The 25,464-nt window shown below is 40.7% G+C and overlaps 2 protein-coding genes across 2 annotated transcripts in view; both read right to left on the bottom strand.

The window, feature by feature from the left end:
- mtmr12 (myotubularin related protein 12) overlaps nt 1–25,464 on the bottom strand; it is a 189,259-nt gene that overhangs the window by 33,232 nt on the left and 130,563 nt on the right. The gene's annotated exons all lie outside the window — the stretch shown is intronic.
- golph3a (golgi phosphoprotein 3a) overlaps nt 49–25,464 on the bottom strand; it is a 53,657-nt gene continuing 28,241 nt past the window's right edge. The window contains exons 2-4 of the mRNA XM_020516992.2: nt 23,951–24,082; nt 18,689–18,803; nt 49–2,542 (exon numbers count right to left, since the gene is read on the bottom strand). Coding sequence (XP_020372581.1) covers nt 2,118–2,542; nt 18,689–18,803; nt 23,951–24,082 — 672 coding nt within the window. The 3' untranslated portion in view covers nt 49–2,117. The remainder of the gene's footprint in view (nt 2,543–18,688; nt 18,804–23,950; nt 24,083–25,464) is intronic.

Genomic DNA, 25,464 nt, shown 5'->3' with positions numbered 1-25,464 from the left:
CACCACTATAAATACTACTTAAGAGAATGAATAAATGATGTGCTCTAGTTCAGGCACTTTCAAAATCATTGTTTATTAACTGAAAGGTAAAAAGCTAGTATACAGATCAGGGATCCCTTTATTTTTAAGTCTACAGTTCTACACCATCTAGCAATTTTGCTTTGAATATTTAAACAAAAATAATTTCCAAACACCTGTCAGCCCCATCATTAATATGTAGTATTCCTTGAATCACTGTATTTGTAATCATCTCTGTTATATATACACATCTGGTGAAACCAGCAGCAGTGAAGCAAGCAAAGAAAAAAGCTTATAGGTTAAAAAAGGCAATAATTGTTTAAGATGATATGCTAAAATCAAAGTTTTATATAAAACTAATAAAATCTGTGCCATTATTGGAATATTTGCTATTCGACAAAAAGAATATCCTTAATAATTACGGTGACATTCATTGCTACAAACAATTCATATTCCATGCCTATAAAAGAACGTTTTTAAAAGCTGGACACTAATCAAATGTTAGTAATACTTGCACAAAAAAAAAGTTGTGATTTCACATCCTTTTTCAGTGTACAAAGAACAGAGAAATGAAAAAAATTGCACTCAGCTTGCCAGTCACAAGTGTTCTTTGACATGAAATATATTCTTTACAATGACATAGAACCAACTCTTACTGTACATTGATTAACATAATAAAAGGCTACGCGTAGGTCAAAGTACGTGCTAGTACGTACTTTTCCACATACATCAAAATCACATACAAGAGTTTTGCACATGCTTTACAGAAGAAGCCCCTTTCCACCATAAATCAGTGGCTAAGCACAGATGAGGTCAGGTGTAGAATTCATTGTGTCTTGCAAAAAACTAGGATGGAGTAGATAAATATATACGTCGAACTATATACATAATGTACTGGAATGTTGGCTATCCCAGAAATGCTTCCATTTAAAAATGTGAATTGATGGACCATTGTTAGAAGGCACCGTCTGCCAACTAAGCTGATGTAATAATTTAAAAACAGAGATGCCTTACAAAAAAGTATATATGTAACAAAAACATATAAACTTACAAAAACTAACAGAAATCTTCTAACTTTAAAGAAACTGTTATTCTTCTGTTACAGGGTAAGGATCAAAAAGATAGAAGTGACTGCACTCCATCTATTCTCAGATGAGAATGTCTCAAGGTAGGAAAATGCAACGAAATTGTGATTATGTACTTACTCTTGGAGACTCGAACAAGAATAAAAATAATTCCATTTCCTAATCATGTGTTATAATTTACCAGGTGCTTGCAAGCTTTAAAGGTCTTCTAGTTTTATTAATTTGCATGGGAAGATCTATTTTCCAATGTCCATTGTGAGCAGTACTGCCACAGTAGCTCAATAGTTTCACTCCTGTCATCACAATGAATACTTTGATGACATTTTACAGCTGATGACACACTGTGGATAACAATATGGCAAAGCTTTACTTAAACTTCTATAGTGTAGTGTGTGCCGGCCTCCTAAATTTAGGCAACTGGTTTTAAAAGTATGATGGGATGGGGTGGAAACAAAACACTAGACATTTTTATTTTACATCTCACCTTTATAACAATATTAACATTTTAAACTGGAGCAAAAAATACTGCAGTACAAAGGCAGATATTTAACATTTTATACTGCAGTACTTTTATTAAAAATGTAACTTTGTAAATAGCAATGCCATTTACAGTCCAGATAAATTACACATTTGATCAGTTATTAGATCTACCAATCTTTTTCATTCCTATCACACAAAATTGCTGACAGACAAAACATCTTGGTAGGCTGATTATGAATTTATCAGGAATAAATTGCATTTGCTCTTTTTTTGACAGAATCACTTAAATGCACGTGGGTCGAGAACCAGACAGGCCACAAAACAAAGTTTACTGTATTTCTTTGGCTGTACTAAATGCAGTGTTTCATCGGCCATTTATGATCTTCCTGGACTAATTGGAAGCAAAGCCTTTAGCAGCTTGAAAAGGAAAAGGACAAATTTAGTGGAGAAAAAAAAATTGTTTTAGGAGGACATGAATAATATGAAAAAGGAAAAACAGGAAAAAAGAATATACTTCACACAATTCAATATATTTTACTTAGTAAAGGCTGCCACTACAGCCCAGAGCAATTCATTTGTATTAGGCTTCATAGATTCAACTTCAGGATCCAAGTCCAGTAATTGTCGCACTCTTTTCATGGCCAAGTCATAATGTTCATCCAAGAGCGGGGCAAAAGCATTTTCCAGTACATCTGAGGCATGGGCTAAGTAAATGAGAGCAAGAAGGCGTTTGTCCATCCGGTGAGGGTCATTTACCCACTTATCCAGCACAGCTTCCTGCACTTTTTTGATGAGACGCTGTTTGATGACATTGTTGGTAAGCGGATGAGTCGTCATGTCGAATAGCAGGAAGTTCTGCTTCTCTGTAGTCAGTACACCTTTCTCCACCAAGTTTTTAGCCAATCGTTCACGGACATTTCGCAATTGATAGTGTAGTTTTAATGGATTCCATGTTTCACCTTAGGGTGCAAGAAAAACAAAAGAAAAATACATAATTAATATATATCAGGTTTATATATGAAGGAGTTAGAATAAACAAAACTTAAAGTTCAAATTTGTTTGACGTGATCATTGCTGTAAATCTGAATGCCAGAGGACCAAGAATCCAAAAATTAGGAAAAAAATGCTTAAAATGTCAACGTTTAGAAAATAACTAAAAGGAATAGAGGAATATATTAACATTGAGCAGAGAAATTACTCTCTCAATTAAGTCCCTTCAAATTAGATAAGAAATGCTTCAAGTATGCAAATGCATTGGAAGTAATTCAGAGAAGGTTTCCCTAAATAACATTGAAAAGACTGGGTTGGCTTATGATCACGGTTCCACTTAATTTTCTACTGGCTGCGTGGGTCTCCCAAGGCACAGGTGTCACAGCAACTTCCAAAACTGAGGTCAATGCCTACCACCATGTGCAGAGCATCATCGGGGCTGCGTGGGGAGTGTAAAGGGAACATTGCATATGAGGAAGGGTTGGATGGGATAGGCTAGAAAGTTTAGAAGAATCACTGATTGAATACACAAGATCCTGAGGGATTTGGACATGGAGAGGGTTTCCTCCTGTGGGACGCTCTAGAACTAGGGATCACTGTTTAAAAATCAGGGATTGCCCATCTGAAACACATTAGGTACATTTTTCCCCCCTTCTCTCAGGTAATAAATCTTTGGAACTCTTCCTGAAAAAGGTAGTGGACGTAGAGTCCTTGAATATTCTTTTTTTTAAGGCTGAGGTGGATAGATACTTGTTAAGCAAGTGGGTAAAAGGTTAGCAGGATTGTGGATTTGAGGTTATACTACTATCAGGTCTGCATTAATCTTATTAATAGCGGAGCATATTTGAAGAATTCCTGCTCCTTGTTCACACAACCATTGTACAGAACCTCGGGTTATACAGTGAAATAATGCCATGCCCTTTCAACTCATGGACTGAGTTTGAAATCTATCCCTATTAATAAAGGAAGCTTCCTCGCCGAGTTACATTTTAAATGGATTTCAGCATGTTCCTGTCAAGACAAGAGAGGTTAGTTTGTACAAACAATAGGGAAAAAATACATATAGATGCAGTGGGGTGCCACCCTGTGGTTAAAGTCACGTAGAGGTTGGAGAAGACAGTTTTATTTTTGGAACTAGCTGCATTATTCCATATTTGACCTGATCAAGAAAGTGGAAAAGTGGGCCATTCACCAGCATAAATATACAAGTATATCATACACTCACTTCACCATTAGCAAAAATATAGCTACAAAATTAAAAACAGTGCTCAAGAAATTCGAACTAACAAGGTGCAATGGAAATCTGCTTAATATTTTGCTATTTCCACTAACAAACTTTACCTATAGATGGCAAGAGTCCTGAAAAGATAATTCTCAAAAATTCTCAATCTTCAAAGCTTGAAGCAATGAAGCACACCACACAAAGCTTCAAAGGTTATGGTTTACAAAACTACTACCCATTTTTAAAACTGTACTGGGGAGAAATCTCATACTTGAGGTGGAGAGTGTTGTAGTTCTAACAAACGGAGAAACCACAGTTCGTTAGTTTATGCTCCCTATTGCTACTCGAGTTATAATGGAAAGGGTGGCAGGTGAAGGCCAACTTACTTGCACGGTGGGGCACAAACAAACAAAAAAAAAATCAGCAGGGCAACCAACCAGTTTCACTCGCCCATTTTAGTGGTACTGGCAGAGAGTCAATCCAAGGATTATTATTAGTCCAGAATAACAACAAACATTGGGGGATGGCATGTGGCGAGCACTACAGCCTCAGTGCCAGGCACCCAGATTCAATTTCATCCTTGAGCTACTGTTCGTGTGAAGTTTGCACATTCTCCCCATGTCTGTATGGGTTTCCTCCCCCAGTCCAAATATGTGCAGGCTAGGTGAACTGGCCGTGTTAACTTGCCTATGGTGTCCTGGGATGTGCAGATTAGGTAGGTTAGCCATGGGAAATGTAGAGTTACAGGGTTGCGATAGGGGTTTGGGTGGGATACTCCTTGGAGGGTCAGTGTGGATTCAATGGGCCAAATAGCCTGCTTCCACACTAGGGATTCTGGGATTAAGCAAGATAATTGTCAGTATAAGAAAGGCCATTTCCGCCAAATCTCATTCTTTTATTTTATGAATCTGTCTTTTGTTAAAAACAAACCCAACAGTCACAACTTAGCAGATTACACGAAACATTTAAGTAATAAAAATGTCACCATATTATTGAATCAAAACACATTTAACTTGTTTTTAATCTCAATGCCTGTACTTGAGATATAGGTCATTAGGTCTTGGTGAAACACCAAAATGAGCACAGGAATATTTGTTACTACAGACCCCATTGTGAATAGCAGCTATGTGTACTTGTGTGAACGCCTTTACGCAAATGTACCTGATGAACACTAACCAACCAAGACAGCATGCAAGCCAAAAAGGGCAATGGTTCCCACACCATGAAGCTTTGCATCTTATTTAAAGCAAAAGTTTAGGTTGTTACCCAAAGATTGAATAATTGTCAATATTTCCGTATTTTGACTCGACAAATATTATATTCAACATAGTGTAAGCTGCATCAACAATCCCTAGATTAAACATTTGACCATGCAAAGCAGTCTCACATAAAGTGTGTAGGTTATTTGCTATATACAAGTCATGCTACCAGTGCACAATTTTACCCACAAAGCTTTTCGCAAATTTGTACATGCTTTACGAAATAACAATATACTCCAGTCCAACAGCGTAAATACAAAGCAGAGCCTTTAAAGAATACAAATCAAGATCAAATTCTCCAAGCGAAAACTGAAAGACAACACCCCTTCCAAAAAATAGTGGCCTCAAGCAGAAAGAGATCTTTTCCACATTCATTTTCTACAGTTTGTGTGCAATAAATCTTGTCAAACTGCTTTTTTATTAACACTTGATAAATTAAGGAGAAGATTTCCACTTAAGCTGAAATTTCCACTTCATAGGGATCTGGAGATTGTGGTATACAAGTTGAGCTGGTTTTTAAGAAAACCCAATTTTCCCAGCTCCAATTATTAGGCCCATACTTAGCATATAAGTCAAGCTCAAGGTCTCAGTGGTGCAATGATTATGTGCCTACCTCTGACCCAGAAGATTTGGGTTTAAGTTCTACTTGCCCTGGAGGTGTGCAAACAGGTTGATTAAAAGTATTTATAAAAGTCAACAAACTCTTAAGACGTACCATACTTACATTAGGATATGGCCTCAATTTTCCAAATCACATGCTTGCTTTACTGATCTTATAAAATGGCATATGGGATCAAGCAGTCAATGAGTCACGTAGCCAAGATAATGAACAGGAAATTAAGATACACAACAACAAACTGAATTGGGCTCTCTGGCCAGACAAATGAAGTATTAAATTGGTTTCAAGCTAAAAGTCACAACATGTTTACATAAGTGATCGGGATGTGAATGGTGCAAGGCATGATTAGTAAGTTTGCAGATGGTACAAATTTAGGAGGTATCATTGATAGCAAAGGAGGTTATCAAAAATTAGAGGGATCTTGATCAGATGGGGAGATGGGCTGAGGATTGACGAATACAATTCAATACAGGTAAGTGTGAGGTGTTGCACTTAGAAAAGTCAAACCAAGTTGGACTCGTACAGTTCTGAGCAAGGGTCACCGGACCCGAAACGTTAACTCTTTTTTCTTCACAGATGCTGCCAGACCTGCTGAGCTTTTCCAGCAACTTTGTTGTTCCTGATTTACAGCATCCGCAATTCTTTTGGTTTTTTATTTGGACTTGTACAGTAAATGCTAAGGTCCTGAGGAGTACTGTGGAACAGAGGGACCTAGGAGTACAAGTACATAGTTTGTTGAAAGCAGCATCACAGATGGACAGGATGGTAAAGAAGGCATTTGACACGCTGATGTTCATCCATCAAGGCAGGAGTATAGGAGTTGGATTATTATTTTACCGTTGTATAAGCTGTTGGTGAGGCCACACTTGAAATATTGTGTACAGTTTTGGTCACGCTGTTATAGGAAAGACATAGTTAAACTGGAAAGTGTGCAAAGATTTACGAGGATGCTGCCAGGACTAGTAGTCCTGAGTTTAGAGAGAGAGGTTGGCCAGGATAGGACTTTATTCTTTGGAATGTAGGAGAATGAAGGGTGACCTTTTGAGGTGAATAAAATCGTGAGGGGCATAGATAGGATGAATGCACAGTCTTTTTCCCCAGGGATGGGGAATTGAAAACTGGAGGGAATATACCCATTCAGATGCCTTTTAAGTGTTATAATTGTACTTGTCTCCACCACTTCCTCTTGACAGCTCGTTCCATACATTCACAACCCTCTGTGTGAAAAAGTTGCCCCTCAGGTCCTTTTTAAATCTTTTCCCCTCTCACCTTAAGTCTTATTCTTAGGGCTAAAGAGAGATCAAAGGGTACTGGAAGAAAGCAGGAACAGCATAGAATGAGACGATTAGCCTTGAACAGATTTAATGGCAGAACAGGGTCAAAAGGGCTGAACGCCTTATTCCTGCTCTTATTTTCTACATTTGTGCATCACTGGACACAAGGGATTGTCCCTGGGATCTCTTCAGGTGTAATTTGTTCAGGAAGAGGTGTCCAGACGTCTTTTAGATCTCACATGGAATCTTCAGGAAGGTTTCTCAGAAAGGCAGAGGCTGAATTGGGCAGCTCATCTCCCACAATATCAAAATATCCAAAACTCCTTACAGCCATAAACTCTGGCATGTGTCTGAGCAGTTAGTGGAAAACACACAACTTCCTGTAAACATGTTCAAACAATAATGTGATTTCTAGTGTTTATCAAAAGATGTACCAGAGCACTCTGTCCTACCTTATAATAAAAGGAATCTATAGTATTTCCGTAGCCCTTCAAATTTTCACAACCCTTTAGAATACAAAGGTGTCAAAAAGCAAAATACTTTCAAGATAGCACTTTGTAATATCATACAAGTTGAAGACTTTTACTTTCTAAAGAAACAACTTTCAGACAACTATAGATAACAGCAGCAGCACTGAATCAAACTTTACCAAGAATAATGGAAGCTCTTATCACAACACTACAGTCTTCAGTTTTACTTGCCAACGTTAGATTTAAGCTGCAGAAGGCCGCAAGGAATTCTGACCAAGGGTCACTGGAGTCAAAATGTTAACACTGTTTTTTCCTCAATAGATGCTGCTGGATTTGCTGGGTTTCTCCAGAACTCTCACTGTTGCACGAGGAATTCTGGTCAGACCTCACATTGAGAAAGAAAGGAGATACTTAAGTGCTGGAGGTAGTACAAGGAAAAGCCCCAAAGCCAAATGCAGTCTCAATTGGCATGAGGAAAGAATGAAAAACCTTGAGCCCATCAGCCTAAAAAGAATGCATTTGAAAGCTGACCTCTAAGTCCTTTGTTTTGACCGAATATGCTGTGAGAAATGTCAATCCAGATTACTATTAAGTTTGAGGAGTTACACAATGATACACATGCTCAAATTAGCAAGAAATAATTTTACAATCAACATCTGTAAATTTTCATAAAACATTAATAAAACACATAATGGACTTCCAAGCAGAGTGGAAACTATTTAACTGGATGCAGTCATAAAAGGAGGAGGAAGAGTATTCTGTGTAGATCGATAAAGAATGATGATGATTTTATTCATCCAGATCACGTGAAGCACAATTTAGTTGGTGTTCAGAGGTCAAACAGCAAACAATATTTTAAAGGAAGTCTCATACATAACAAATATTCTGAATAGATAAGCTTGAACTAAAATGATTTATTCAATACCTATGATCTGTTGTAGACAAATAACCCAGCCTCTAAAGCCCTCTGCGGTAAAGAATTCCATACATTCACTACTCTCAGCAGAATTTTTGATCCCTGTTTTGTATGGATGACCCTTACTATAAGGGTATGTCCTCTGGTCCTCGACTCACCTACAAAGGGTAAACCACCCCTCAGCATGTCCCCTGTCAAGTATAAGTAACATCTACGTTTCAACAAGATCACACCCTCATTCTTCTAAATTTCAGTGATACAGGCCCAACCCACTCAACCTTTTATAATAGTTCCTCCATACCTGATATCAGCCTCGCAAATTCTCTTTGGACAGCCTCCAATGCCAGTTTATCTTTCCTTGGATAAAGAGGGCAAAATTGTTCACAGTATTCCAGCAGTGGTCGACTCGTGCTTTGTACAGTTTTATCAAATCCTCCCTATATTAATACTCTATGCCTTTTGAAATAAAGGTTAATATTCTATTTTCTTTCCTTTTTCCCCCCACTGAACCTGGGTGCTAGCTTTGAGATTCATGGACAAGGGCTCCCAAATTTCTGTAGTGAAACTTTCTGCAGTCTTTCACCAATCAAATAGTATTCAGCTCCTCTATCTTGCATGCCAAAGTGCAATATCTCACAACTCCCGCATTATATTCCAAATGCCAAATTTCTGCCCACTGGCTTAACTTCTCAATATTGTTCTGGAGATGCTTTATGATATTGGTAAAGTAGCTAAAGATGGTTGGGCCAAAGACATTACCCTGGAGGAGCTCCTGCAGAAATGTCCTGATGCTTAGATGACCAACCACCACATTCACCTCTTGTGCCAGGTTTGACTCCAGGCATTGGAGAGCTTTCCTCCCGATTCCCGTTGACTCCAGTTTTGCTAGAGTTCCTTAATGCCACACTTGGTCAAATGTAGCCTTGAATGTTAAGGACAGTCATTCTCACCTCACTTCTGGAATTCAGTTCTTCTGTCCATATTTGGACCAAGACTTGCAGAATCCAAATGGAGTGCCAGCGAACAGATTATTGCTGAGCAAGTGCAGTTTGACAGCACTGTTGATGACACTTCCATCACTTTACTGATGATATAGACAACGCACAGACATGGTGGATCATAGGGTCACATAGCATAGAAACAGGCCTTATGACTCTGTGGAGAGTAGACTGCTGGGTGATAATTGATTGAGTTGAATTTGTCCTGCTTTTTGAGTACAGAAGATAGCTGGAAAATTTTCCACATGGTTGTGTAGATTCAGTATTGTAGTTGTACTGGAACTAGACTAGGGACATGACAAGCTCTGGAGCACAAGTCTTCAGTACTATTCCAGGAATGTTGAATGGACCAATAGCTTTTGCAGTATCCTGTGCCTCCAACAGTTTCATGACATCACATGAAGTGAATCGAAATCGACTAAAGACTGGCATTTTTGATGCTGGGGACCTCTGGAGGCCAAGGAGGATTACCCACTTGGTACTTTTGGCTGAAGATTGTTGCAAATGCTCATCCTTTGCACTGATGTGCTGGGCTCACCTGTTATGGAGTTCAGGAATGTTTGTGAAGCCTCTTCCTCCAATAAGTTGCTTAATTGTCTACCACCAGTCACAACTAGACATGGCAGAACAATAGAACTTAGATCTGATCCACTGGATCCATTGTGGAATTGCTTAGCTGTCTATCACTTGCTGCTTATGTTATTTGGCACACTAGTCCTATGTTATTGCATTACCAGGTTGAAGCTTTTTTTTTTTTGCTATGCCTTGTGCTGCTCTTGGCAAGCCTTCTCACACTCTTCAGAGCAGCACCTCTGTGTCATGATTCAGCTCAGTCACTGAGGTTTAGATCGTAGAATCAGATCATTTATGTATATCACAAATAACAGTGGTGCCAACACGGATCCCTGTGGAACACCACTGGTCACAGTTCTCCATTTTGAGAAACTCCCTTCCACTACAACTTGGTCTCCTGTTGCCCAGCCAGTTCTCTATCCATCTAGCTCGTACACCCTGGACCCCATGTGACTTCACTTTCTCCATCAGCCTATCATGGGGAACCTTATCAAACGCCTTACTGAAGTCCATGTATATGACATCTACAGCCCTTCCCTCATCTATCAACTTTGTCACTTCCTCAAAGAATTCTATCAAGTTGGTAAGACACGACCTTCCCTGCACAAAACCATGCTGCCTATCACTAATAAGCCCATTTTCTTCCAAATGTAAATAGATCCTATCCCTCAGTATCTTCTCCAGCAGCTTCCCCACCACTGATGTCAGGCTCACCGGTCTATAATTTCCTGGATTATCCTTGCTACCCTTCTTAAACAAGGGGACAAGATTAGCAATTCTCCAGTCCTCCGGGACCTCACCCGTGCTCAAGGATGCTGCAAAGATATCTGCTAAGGCCCCAGCTATTTCCTCTCTTGCTTCCCTCAGTAACCTGGGATAGATCCCATCCGGACTTGGGGATTTGTCCACCCTAATGACTTTTAGAATACCCAACACTTTCCCCCCTCCTTACGCTGACTTGACCTAGAGTAATCAAACATCTATCCCTAACCTCAACATCCGTCACGTCCCTCTCCTCAATAAATCCCAACGCAAAGTATTCATTAAGAATCTCACTCATTTTCTCTGACTCCCTCGCATAACTTGTTGTTAGTTTCCTTCCTGCTTGTCCAATGTAAAAAGGAAGGAAATGAAAGAAAACCAGAAGTGAGGCAATCCAGCTCAACGGACCCCAGAGTTTAAAAACCAGGCGGGAAAACACTCCAATGCTTCATCGGAGGCTGCACTGATGATGTTACCCAGCATGGTAACAAAACATCTGCGGAAGAACAAATCAGCTCGGCAAGCCAACCAACCTCAACAGTATTTTAGAATACTAATATAGACGATTATGCATAATGCAGACTGCTATCAATTATTGACTTTCCAAAAGTCAGCTGGCTCTAAAACATAATTACGCACAACTGATCACAAAATAATTAATTCCAAAAATTTTGCCTGGATTGATCAGTGCACTGCGAGAGCCACCGGAATGTCTTTCATGGAGTTTGCAATGTGTCTCACTGCTCAAAAAGAAACATTTGAGCTCTACAAGATATTAATGTAATGTCCATTATACTGCCACTTCCACACATTCAGCACAGTATCTTCAGTACATTTCAACAGAGAATGTGGAAACCAAAAGTAGTAGGCAACAATAAGGACCTCCTGTGCAACAAGTTTAAGTCTAAACCAGGATGCAAATACAGTTATCCCAAATAAAATTGGAGATGGCATGTGAGTAGTATAATCTGCTGACATCACCTATGCTGGAGAGGAGGATGAGACGGTAGTAGTGTTAAAAAGGGTAACCAGCATGCCTAGTTTACAGTGGAATAAAAGTGCATTTAAATAATGTAAAGCTATATCCATTTTGAAAACAGATTACACAAGTCCGATTTGTAATTGTAATGTATTTCAGCTCTCCTGGTGAACAATGTGGTCACAATTTGAACATCTGAATTTTATAAAAACTGAGAGATAGTAAGAACTGCTGATGCTGGAGTCAGAGATAACAGTGTGGAGCTGGAGGAACAAAGCAGTTCAGGCAGCAAAGGAGCAGCAAAGCTGACATTTCGAGTTGGGACCCTTCTTCTGAATAATGAGAGGTGAATTGAGAAGGGTCCTGACCCGAAACGTCAGCTTTGCTGCTCCTCTGATACTGCCTGACCTGCTCTATTCCTCCAGCTCCACGCGGTGTTATGTTTATAAAAACTGACTTATGCTGACACCATGTGGACACAGTTGTACAGTGCAGTACACTATTACTTTATTATTGATAGTGTACTATTAAGCTTTACTTAAATAGAAGGAGAGCAGTGAGAAAGAACAGTCATTTGCACACGAATAATTATATAAAAGGCCATAATATATCATTGCCCTCTAAACAGGCAAAGTCTTCAAAACAAAAATCAAGTTCTAACCAGGTCAGGCAGACTTTCCAATTTCCCAGATAGAAACAGTAAATGTTGGAAAGACTCAGCAAGTCTGGCAACATTTGAGACAGAGATATAAAATCAAAATTTCAGATCTGTGATCTTTTCGCAGTTTTCAAAGCTATATATGCAACACTGGAACAACGCAAGTAATTAGAAAATCAAACTTCTGACTCTGACCTCACTAGTCCACCTACTGCTGATGCATCTAGGCCTCTCAGTATTCATAGGAGCAACAACTACAGTACCATTGTGAATGGCAATCTCATCTTCACTCTACTGGGACCTACCATGTGCTGTCCAGCATTACCACCACTCTAAGTACTGTGGTGTCAAAACTGATCTCGGGGCATTTGAGCACTGTGGATCATTAGAAGCAAAAACATATTCAACCACAACCAGTAGTTTCAACTCAGCATGTCACTACTGAACGTTACCATCAGGGATGGGGACCAAACCTGGTTCAATGACGATTGTAACAGAGCATGCCAGGACCAGCACAAGGCATATCCAAAAAAAAAGGTTAACAGAGTGAAGCTACAACATAAGATTAGAGCAGCATGCTACAAATGGTGATAAATGATCCATGACTAGTCAGAGAGCAAATAGACTTGCCATGTCTCTTGTCCGTCGACTTTCAAACAGAGCGGAGTGGGTTCTACAGAAATACTCTACTTAATTACGTGGGTGTCCAGCACATCAGTGCAAAAGCCAAAACAAAAGCATTTGCAATAATCTGTGTAGAAATATCAAGTGATTGATCCATCTCTGCCTCCTCCAAGATCCCCAACATAATGGGTCCTAGCCTTCACACAATTCAATTCACCTCTCATTTTATCAGGATACAACTGAAGGCAATGAATATAGCAAAGGCCACGAGGCTTGACAACATTCCAACTGAAGTCTTGTGTTGCAGAACTAGCTGCACCCTGAGCCGTGCTGTTTGAGTATAGCTACAATATTAGCTTCCATCATTACCGAAAACTGCCCAGTTTTTCCTGTCCATAGAAAACGTGACAAATCCGATCCCAATTACTGCTCCATCTGTCTAGTCTCAACACATCATTGACAGCACTATCAAGTGACATTTACTCAGCCATAACCTGCTCACTCATGTTTGATTTGCGATTCCAGCAGGGCAACAGAGTTCCAGACCACATTACAGTCTCCGCGCAAATGTGGAAAAAAAAAGCTGAATTTTAAGCTAAGAGTAGTAGCCCTTTTCATAAAGGGGTACACTTGACAATGCAACACCAAGAACCCCTAGTGAAACTGAAGTCTCCATCAATTGGAGTCACAAAAGGAAACTGGTTATGCTTGTTGGACCTCACCATTTTATCCCCAGGATATCAGTGCAAGAATCCCTAAGGGTAATGTCACACTAACCCCATCTGTCTGTTCCCATCCATTCCTTGCCTGTTAGTGCATCTAAGTGCCTGTTAAACATGGTTCCTGTTTCTGCTTCTACCACCTCCCCTGGCATGGTGTTCCAGGCACCTGTCACCCTCTGTTTAAAAATAAACTTGCACATCTCCTTAAAACGTACCCTCTCACCTTAAACCTGCTCCCCCCGCCCCAGTATTTGTTATTTCCACCTTGGGAAAAAGAATCGACTACATACCTATCCGTGCCTCACGATTTTTATATACTTCTAACAGCGTGCCCCTCAGCCTCCAACACTCTAGTGAAAACAATCCAAGTTGATCCAACCTCTCCTTAAAGCCAATACAACACTCCAATCCAGTCAACATCGAGGTAAGCCTCATCTCTACCCTCTCCTAAGCCTCCACATTTTTCCAATAGTGTGGCAAGCCAGAACTGCAAAACAATACTCCAAATACAGCCAGAGGCTTTAAGCTTGCAACATGATTTAGCGCAACCAAGTCCTGGAGCAGACAGCAGAGTGAGCGCGGGCGCGGGCCAAGTCCCGCAAGCAAGTTGTGGCTGGGATCCAAACCGGGGAGCAGAATGAGTGAGGGCTGAGTCCTTAGTCCTGGAATTCAGTCATGGAGCAGAGCGCACAGCGAGTGCAGGCCAAGTCCCAGAGTGCGAAGCAGAGTGAACGTGGGCTGACTGGGGTGGGGGGGGCCTTCTAGCCCTCTCAGTTTCTTGTTTCAGTTCTTTTCTGCTTTCTTTATACTTATGGGTCTGATTTCCATTTTCTAAACATTACCTCTGTTTCCTTTTTCTTTTTGACTAAGCTTTCAATACCTCTTGGCGTTGAAGGTTCCCAAATCTTGCCATCCTCATCTTTTATCCACAGAAGGAGCATGAACAGGATCTTAAACTCTGGTCAACATTTGTTAGGCCACTTTTGGAGTACTGCGTTAAATTCTGGTCTTCCTGCAATAGGAAAAGCGTTGAGAAACTTGAAAAGGTTCAGAAAAGTTTACAAGGACGTTACCAGGGTTGGAGCTATAGGGAGAGGCCAAATAAGCTTGGGGCTATTTTTCCTGGGCATTGGAAATTGATGGGTGACCTTACAGAGGCTTATGAAATCATGAGGGGCATGGACAGGGTGAAAAGTCAAGGTCTTTTCCCTCAGGATAGGGAAGTCAAAAACTAGAATGCGTAGGTTTAAGGTGAGAGGGGAAAGATTTAAAAGAGACGCAAGGGGCAATATTTTCAAGCAGAGTGTGCGCGTGTATGGAACGATCTGCCAGATGAAGTAGAGGCTGGTACAATTAGAATATTTAAAAAGCATGTGGATGGGTATATCAATAGGAAGGGTTTAGAGGGATATAGGACAATTGCTGGCAAATGGGAGTAGACTAATTTAGGATATCAGGTCGGCATGGACAAGTTGGACTGAAGGGCTATACATCTGACTCTGCAACTGACCTTTAAAAGACTCCCACAAGTCAGATGTAGATTTACCCTCAAACAGCTGCCAATACAATTTCTCTAGTTGCTGCCTAATACTGCTGTAATTAGTCCTGCCCCAATTCAGCACTTCCACCCAAGAACTGGTCTTACCCTTATCTATAACTACCTGAAAACTGACAGAATTATGATCTCTGTTCCAAAATGCTCCCCCACTGAAACTGTGATCACCTGACTAGGTTCATTCCCCACTGCAAAATCTAGTATGACCCCTTCCCTAGTTGGATGGTCCAATTATTTAAAGAAACACTCCTGGATGCACCCCAACTAAGCTCCTGGCATGAAGAGAGTCCCAGTCAATATTGGAGAAGTTAAAAGTCAGTCACTGCAACAATGCTGTTGTTTTTACATATTTTTACACCTTTCCATGATTAGCTTACATCCTGTGGCAAACAACTCAACTCAAGATAGTAGGAAGGCCTAGGCCCGAAACGCCAGCCTTCCTGCCCCTCTGATGCTGCTTGGCCTGCTGCGTTCATCCAGCTCTACACCTTGTTAACTCAACTCGACTTGACTGCCTTTAAAACCGGTCTGCCACTTACAAGGTACAGGTTTGTAGCAGAATGCTCCACTCTACCCTTACTGGGGTGATTACAGCTTCACATACTATGTACAACATGCATTGCAGCAACTCACCAAGCTCATTCAACTGAAGCACTCAAACCCTTTACCACCCAGAAGAACAAGGACAACAGATTTTTGGAAACACCATCATCCAAAAGTCCAATTCACATAATACCCTGACTTGAAACTATGTCATTACTCCTGCACTGCTGCCACTCAAAGTCTTGGATCTCCGTTTCCAACAGAAATGTGGATGTTCAAACATGGACAAAAGAGCTGAATTCCAGAGGTGAGGTGAGACTGACAGTCCTTGATATCAAGGCTGCATTCGACCGAGTGTGGCATCGAGGACCCCTGGCAAAGCTGGAATCAATGGGTATCAGGGGCAAACGCTCCAGCGGTTGGAGTCATACCTGACACATAGGAAGATGGTCATGGTTGTTGGAGGTCATTCATCTCAGCTCCAGGATATCTCTGCAGGAGTTCCTCGGGGTAGTGTCCTAGGCCCAACTGTCTTCAGCTGCTTCATCAATGACCTTCCCTCCATCATAAGGTCAGAAGTGGGGATGTTCGCCGATGACTGCGCATTGTTCAGCACCATTCGTGACTCCTCAGATACTGAAGCAGTCCATATTCACATGCAACAAGATCTGGACAATACCCAAGCTTGGGCTGACAAGTGGCAAGTGACATTCGTGCTACACAAACACCAGGCTATGACCATTCGTGCTACACAAACACCAGGCTATGACCATCACCAATAACAGACAATCTAACCACCACCCCTTGACATTCAATGGTGTTACCGTCACTGAATCCCCCACTATCAACATCCTGGGGGTTACCATTGACCAGAAACTCAACTGGACTCACTACATTAACAGAATGGCTACAAGAGCAGGCCAGAAGCTGGGAATACTGCGGCAAGTAACTCACCTCCTGACTCCTCAAAGCCTGTCCACCATCTACAAGGCACAAACCAGGAGTGTGATGGAATACTCACCACGTGCCTGGATGAGTGCAGCTCCAACAACACTCAAGAAGCTTGACACCATCCAGGACAAAGCAGCCTGCTTGATTGGCTCTACATCTACAAGCATTCACTCCCTCCACCACCGATACTCAGTAGCAGCAGTGTGTACTCTATCTACAAGACGTACTGCAGAAATTCAAAGATCATCAGACAGCACCTTCCAAATCCATGTCCACTTCCATCTAGAAGGACAAGGGCAGCAGATACATGGGAAAACCACCACCTCCAAGTTCCCCTCCAAGCCACTCACCATCCTGACTTGGAAATATAATCGCCGTTCCTGCTCTGTCACTGGGTCAAAATGCTGGAATTCCCTCCCTAATATCATTGTGGGTCAACCCACAGCAGGAGGACTGCAAAAGTACACAAAAAAGCCACACACACTGACCAAGTACTGAACTTCAAAAGCAACCACCCGAACACCCACAAACAAAGTTGGGTGAAAAGTCTATTTAAACGGGCAACAACACACTGCAGCAACACAGACCTACGCCAAAATGAAGAAGAGTACCTCTTCCAAGTATTCAAAGACAACAGATACCCAAAAAACTGAGTCAGAATATATCTATTACACGAACAACACCAGGAAGATAATGCACGCCCCGACAAACTCATCACGCTACCTTACATCAGGAACACATCTGAATTGACCACAAGACTCCTACAACCACTGGGCATCAACCCTACGCCAACTACTAACTGGAACCAAAGACCTGTTACCCACTATGGACAGGACCAACATAATATCCAAGATCTCCTGCAAAGACTGCAACAAACATTACGTTGGACGGACAGAAAGTAAATTAGCCACAAGAGTACACGATCAACAACTAGCAACAGAAAGACACAACCAATACTCACCTCATCTCCATCCACATGGATAAGGAAAGCCAGCAGTTTGACTGAGACAACACCAGGATCCTGGGACAGGCCAAGCAGAGACAAGCACGGGAATTCCTAGAGGCCTGGTTCTCCACTAAGACCATCAACAAACACAGAGCTAGACCCCATATACACTCCACTGCAAAGAAAAACCGGAAGTGAGGTAACCCAGCTCAATGGACACCAGAATTTAAATGACAGGCGGGAAAACACAAACAGCGCTTCATCAGAGGCTGCACCGATGACATTACCCAGCAGGGTAATGAAACATCTGCGGAACAATGAACCAGCTCGGTAAGCCAACCAACCACAACATTGGGAATATTCTTCCTGCATCTAGCCTTTCTAGTCCCATCACGGTTTCATATGTTTCTGAGATCCCTTCTCATTCTTCTAAATTCCAGCAAGTACAAACAGTCGATCAGACAGACCGCTGCTGTTCAAGGCAGCAGTTATTCACCTCATTCCCAACGCAATTGCGGATAGGCAATACATTCAGGTTTTGCCAGCAAGGGTCATATCCCAAGAAAAAAAAACGTTTTAACAAGAAGTCCTATCAAGCAAGATCTTCAAGACTTGAACCTGAGTACAAAACCAACTTATTACATCTGCAAAATTAATACTCAGTTTTTAATTATAGTTGTCATATTATTTGCCAGATACGTTTTAGACTCAAGAACTTAAAAAGCATTTTCTCACATTTCTAATGAAGGCATCAAAAACAAGGGGTACAGTTTTAACACGGGTTCCCTCATTTCCTCTTTAACATTTCTGGAGACTGCACAGAGACAGAGATATCAAAGTTTCTCCAAAGTGTCTCAAGTTGTAGCTAAATGTAGAATACCTCAATGGAAATTTGCATTTTTAAAGCATACAGTTGCATTCTTAAAAATTTAGTTAACACAGCTCAAGTTTAACCTTCTATCCTTTGTTTTGCATGTCTATCAACTGTGTTTTGAATTAGAACACTTTTCAATTGCACCCTTGTGGGTTCTTTTGTTCATTTACCACTGAGAAGTTCAATCCAGCTTTGCACTGCTTCTGGAGGCTGAGTTTCTTTAATATGTTTCAAGGCTTCATCAAGTAAAACATCTCCAGTAGGACTATCTGACTTACAGATGACCTAAGAGAAACAAGAACGATGAAATTAAATTTTTAAAATTATTTTCCAAAGCTTTTATACAACTTACTAAAATCAGCCACAAGCAGCAACTTTTTGGTAATTTAACGAATCACACGTTTGTGAATATACAAGCAGATACAAACGATCCTAGATCAAAAAACAGATTGCAAGCAAACCCAGCTGTAGTTAGAGAATGAGCCCTTGTGGCAAATAATGCTTTACACAGACAAGCGGATCATTACACAGTGGCTAAGGACATGTCCACACAAAGATTGGAACCCGAGCATTAAGGGGTATATGACATAGAATTAAAATAGGATGCTAGGTGAAACGTTGGAGGACTAGCACTGTTAATCAATGATATCTGCACAATAGTCGGAAATGGAAAAGAAAACAGGAGGACAAAATTGTGAAGTTTTGACAAAATTATACATGGCACCAGTTAGACCACACTTTTTGGTCCCCTTATCTAAGGAAAGCTATACTGGCATTGGAAGAAGCCCAGAAGGTGCACAAGGTTGATTCCGGGTACAGAGCAATTTTCTTACAAGGAAAGGTTAAGTAGATCAGACTTATGCTCATTGGGAGTTTACAAGAATGGGAGGTAACCTCACTGAAACATACAAGACTCTTTCTTAGGGGATTTGACAGGGTATTTGCAGGAGAGTCTAGGACCATGAGCTTTCTCTCAGAACAAAGCATTTCCCATATAAAAGACAGGAGTAGGAACAACTTCTCTGAGGGTAGTTAGTCAGTGAAATTCTTTACCACAAGATCTTGAAGCTAGGTTATCAAATATATTCAAGATCAAGATAGATTTTAAATCAGGAACATTTTCTTTATTCATTAACAGGACGAGGACATCACTGGCTAGGCAGCATTTATTGTCTGTCCCTAATTGCCCAGACAGCAGTTAAGAGTCAACCACATTGCTGTGGGTTTGGAGTCACATGTAGGCTAGACCAGGTAAGGATGGCAGTTTCCTTCCCTAAACGACATTAGTGAACCAGGTGGGTTTTTCTGACAATCGACAATGGATTCACGGTCATCATTACACTCTTCAATTCCAGATATTTATTGAATTAAAATTCTACCACCTGCCGTGGCAGGATTTGAACCCAGGTCCCCGAATGTTATTTGGGTCTCTGGATTAACAGTCCTGCGATAATACCACTAGGCCATTGCCTCCCCAAGAAATAGAGGGAGAGGGCAGGAAAAGAGTTGAGGGTCATCAGATCAGCCATGACCTTGAAGATGAGTGAGAAAGACTCATCTTATGGTGTCGAGCCATGAGGATGCAGAATCTAGGTGATGGGAAAGAAGTCACTGAAGTAGTCTGAAGATCCCTCATTGGTGACCATAGTGTATACAAGAAATAATATTGGATGCTTATGATAAAGGAGCAATAATAATCAAAGGAGACATTAATGTACATATACACTGAAAAAATAAGATCAACAGCATTAGGCTATTCTTTTAGAATGCTTTTGGAAATAGTTTCTTTGCATAGCACACTAGACAGAACAGATTATGTTACAGACTTTCTGTTGTGTAAAGGGACAGGATTGATTATTAACCTCCAAATTAAGGTACTCATAGGGAACAGAAACCACACAGTCAGACTGTGTTTTACATCCAGTTTGAACTGAGAAGACTGGGCCTGAGACAAGTTTTTTTTTTTTTTTTTTAAAATTCACCCATGGGAGATGGGCATTGCTGGCTGGTCAGCATTTATTGTCTGTTCCTAATCGCCCTGGAGAAGGTGGTGGTTAGTTGCCTTTTTGAACCATTTCAGTTCGTGTGCTGTAGATTGACGTACAATGCCCCTGGGGAAGAAATTTCAGGATTTTGACCTACCAGTGTAGGAACAGTGATAATGTTTCCAAAACAGGATGAGGAGTGATTTGGAACTTGCATGTGGTGGCGTTCTAATGTATTTGCTGCCCTTTTCCTTCTAGATGGAATGGTCATGGGTTTGAAAGGTGCCGTCCAAGGATCTTTGGTGAATCTCTGCGTGCATCTTGTAGATGGTACAGACTACAGCTACTAAGCATCACTGAAGGAGGATGTGGATGCAATGACAATCAAGCAAGCTGCTATATCCTGGACGGTGTCAAACTTTGGGTATTGCTGGAGCTGCACTCATCCAGGCAAGTGGGGAGTATTCCATCATACTCTGATTTGTGTCTTGCAGATGGTGTGCAGGTTTTGGGGAGTCAGGTGAGGAGTTACTTGTTGCAGCATTCCTAGCCTCCGACCTGCTCCTGTAGCCACTGATGGTAATGTCACTGAATGTCAAGGAGCAGTGATTAGATTTTCTCTTATTGGAGATGGGCATTGCCTGGCATTTGTGTGGCATTGAGATTACTTGCCATTTGTCAGCCCAAGCCTAGGTATTGTCCACATCTTGTTGCATTTGACGATGGACTGCTTCAGTATCCGAGGAGGTGCAAATGGTGCTGAACATTGTGCAGTCATCAACAAACATCCCCACTTCTGACCTGATGATGGAGGGATGGTCATCAATGAGGCAGCCAAAGGTGGTTGGACACTACCCTGAGGAACTCCTGCAGCTGAAATGACTGACCTCCAACAATAGCTATCTTTCAATGTGACAGATAACTCCAATCAGCGGAGAGTTTGTCCCCGGTATCCATTATTCCCAGTTTTGCTGGGGCTCCTTAATGCCACATTCAGTCAAATGTGGCCTTTTTGTCAAGGGTTGTCACTCTTACCTCACCTCTGAAATTCACCTCTTTTCTCCATGTTTAAAATGAGGTCAGGAGCTGAGTGGCCCTGGCAGAACCCAAACTGGGCATCATTGATCAGGTTATTGCTTAGCAGATGTGGCCTGATAACTTCCATCACTTTACTGATGATTGAAAGTAGACTGATAGGGCAGTAAGTAGCGAGGTAAAATTTATTTAATTTAAATGCTAAATAAGGGCAACTATATTAGTATGGAAACAGACCTAACTGAAGTGAACTGGCATACTAGACAAGGGCATAGTTCAACGGAGACTATGGCAAACATTTAAGAGGATATTTCAGAATCCTCAGAAAACAGAGATTCCTACGAAGAAACCTCTAAAAAGGAGGACACACAGTCCATGGTTACCCACACAAGCCGGAATATAAAGAATGGCAGAGAATTACAAAATTCAATCAAGAGTAAGAAAGCGCGGTTGAGAAGAATCTAGCTAGGAATGGAAAAACAGGAAGCAAGAGTTTTGCCATCTATGTAGAAATGAAAACTGAAAGCAAAGCAAGCGTTGGTCCCCTACAAGAGTCAGAATGGGAAGTTAATAATGGAGCTAAGAGAATGGAAGATGAATGAACATATGCTTTGCTTCTGTCTCCATTCTGTACAAAAATCATTCTAGTAAAAGCTGTAAATCAAAAGTTGAAAGGGGCATTAACTTAACATATACTTCCACAATATACTAGCATGGATAGAAGACTGCTGGCTGGCAGAAAAGAACTACACATAGATGATTCTTTGGTTGATTGATAGGATATTACACGTGGAGTCTGGCAGGGGTCTGTATCAGGGCAACAACTTTTTAATAATTTATATTAATGATTCCGATGAAAGGAGGGAAGGCAAGATCTTTAACTAAGCAGAAGACACCAAGACAGTTATTAAAGTATGTTGTGATGACGTAAAAAGATTGTGGCCAGATATAGATGGGTTGAATAATTGAGCAAAAATCTGGCAGATGGCATATAATGCAGAAAAACGCAAAGTCATTCATTTTGGTAGAACGAGTGAAAAAGCAGAGTATGACTAAAATGGAGAACCTCTGCAGAAATCCAAAGTGCTAAGGGGTGTTCTGATGCATGAGTCACTAAAGGTTATTATACAGGTACAGGTATGTAATCAAGGCAGCAAATGGGATGCTATCTTTTATTAGAAGTGTAGCTGAACACAAAAAGGAAAGACTGTTATGTTTAAGTTCTATAGGCCACATCACATTTGAACACTGTGCAGTTTTGATCTCCTTATTTGTGGAGGGACATAAATAAAGCAGAATCAGTGCAGAGGAAGTTTACAAGATTAATAACAAACTACTGGAGAATCTCAACAGGTCTAGCAACATCTCTCGAAATAAAAGTAGTTAATGTTTTGAGTCCAATATGACTATTCAAGTCATATCGTCTATTGATGAAGAATTTATTATTTCAACTATCTTATATATACACAAAAGGATTGCTCCCCACAGTTCTCTGTGGCAAAATGTTCCAAAGACTCAACCCTCAAAGAGGAAATTCCTCATGTCAATCTCAAATGGGCACCCCTTTATTATGGGACTAGGTCTGGTCCTAGACTCTTCCATGAGGGTCAATATCCTCTCCGCATTTGACATCGAGCCCCTTGAGAATTGTACATGTTTCAATGAGATTACCTCTCATTCTTCTATATTGGAGTAGAGTCCCAACCTGTTTAGCCTTTGCTCATAAGATAATCGCTCCATACCAGATTCATCCTAGTAAACCTTCAATGAACTGCCTCCAATGAAATTATGTCTTTTCCTTAGCCAAGGGGACAAAAATGCAGTCTCACCAGCACAGATGTGTTACAGTTTTAATAAAACTATCTCAAGATGTTTCAGCAATAAAAAAACAACAGTTGGGAATAAACTAATGTATTATCTTGGCAAACTAAAGTCATTCCACAGTCTCTAGGTGGAAAACTAGTTTTTTTTCTGGCAGTTCCGCTAAAGAATGAACATTGACTAACACAAAAAGAACAGTATTTTTCTTTGCATGATGCCACTGCACCTCTGGAACACAAATGACTTCATCTGAAGGACAGACCTACACAAGCAGATAGATGTTATGCCTCCAAAAAAAAAGGGACTTTGTGTACATCCTAGGTATACAGAAATTGCAATGGGTCCATTAGAAGTGCACAAATAAATTGTAAATACAATAAATTATAAATACATGTTCTTTTACTTAAAGAAGGCACACAGACTCAGGATGTACACAGTAGCTAGAAAATAAAACACTGCATTGCATGTAGAAACAACTTATTCAAACGATGCATAGACACTGTTTTAATACATGCTGGTAACACGTGCTTCCAAAATTATTTTACTTGCAAAACAAACTCAACAAAATTACAATGTCAAAACTGCACTTACCTTTCTTGTTAGTAAACTTTTGCGTCTCATCCCAAAAGATTCCAATTGCAAACGTCCTCGAAGTGCTAATTCAATCAGCATGCATCCACGCAAACCAGATGAGATGCAGTCATTCCAAAAAGACGTGTAACCCTGCAGCACAAGCAAAAGTCGTAAAGTTAGTTTCCTGATAAGAAACAAAGTGTATATGTATTTAGACACTCTAATGATATACAACATTCCATACGTCATGAACTTGAAACGCTCTCAATCATAATTCACATATCTGAATTGCCTAGGCTCCTGGACATTTTAAAAACATGGATTCTTTTACTTCCAGTGCTCTTGCAGCTAAAGCAAATGCCTTTAAGATTTGAAAGTTTCTCCACAGTAAAGTATAGTTCCACTTTTTTTTTCATTGGGATGATTGGAATTGGGGATTTCAGCCAAAAATCACCATTTGTTGCCAATCTCTAATCGCCCTCAAATGAAATGACTTGCTAAGCCATTTAATATGGTTATCTTTTAACTGCCATCTGACTCTGCTAAGACTGGGTAAGCTTTCCTTAAAAAAAGGAAAAAATGATATTTGTTCTGGTAATTCTATACGTTTCCAATTGCCAAAATAAATATCTTGCTTTTACTGGCTTTCCAATAAGTATTTGAGAAGGTAAGGACTTGTGGAGTGGACGGGTAATAAAGGTAAGCCTGGCAGGCAAGATGGTAAAGCAGCAACAGATGTTGCTAGGGATGATTTCAGAGGCAAAAAGAAATTTATCCCAAGAATTAATTCTTAAATACATGAAGTTTGATAATTGGAAGGAGACAAATAAATTCATAAATCATTCTAAAGGGAAGGATGAGGCAACCATGGCTGACAACGGAGGTCAAAGCAGCATTAAAAGAGGGAAAAAAAAACAGCATACAACATGGTGAAGATTAGAGTCATAGAGGCAGTTATACAGCTTGGAAACAGGCCCTTTGGACCAACTCATCCACGATGACCAGATATCCTAACTCACCTAGTCCCATTTGCCAGCATTTGGCCCAAATCCCTCTAAATCCTTCCTAATCACGTACTCATCCAGATACTTTTTAAATGCTGTAATTATACTAACCTCCACCACTTCATCTGGCAGCTCATTCCATACATACACCACACCCTGCGTGAAAAAGTTGCCCCTCAGGACGCTTTTAAATCTTTCCCCTTTCACCTTAAACCTATGTCCTCTAGTTTTGAACTCCCCTACCCTGGGAAAAAGATCTTGGCTATTCACCCTGCCTCCAACCCTCCAGGGAACAAAGGCCCAGCCTATTCAGCCTCTCCCTACAGCTCAAACCTTCCATACTAGCGACATCCTTGTAAATCTTCTGATCCCTTTCAGGTTTAACAACATCTTCCTCATAGTTGGGAGACCAGAACTGAATGCAGTATTCCAAAAGTGGTCTAACCGATGTACTGTACAGCCACAAAACTCCCAACTCCTATACTCAATTCACTGACCTAAAAGGCAAGTGTACCAAATGCCTTGGAT

Source organism: Rhincodon typus, chromosome 1, assembly GCF_021869965.1.
Source record: "Rhincodon typus isolate 14 chromosome 1, sRhiTyp1.1, whole genome shotgun sequence".
NCBI classification, from domain to species: Eukaryota; Metazoa; Chordata; class Chondrichthyes; order Orectolobiformes; family Rhincodontidae; genus Rhincodon; species Rhincodon typus.
Note: the sequence above shows the minus strand (reverse complement) of the source record. Positions and strands in the feature narration are given on the sequence as shown.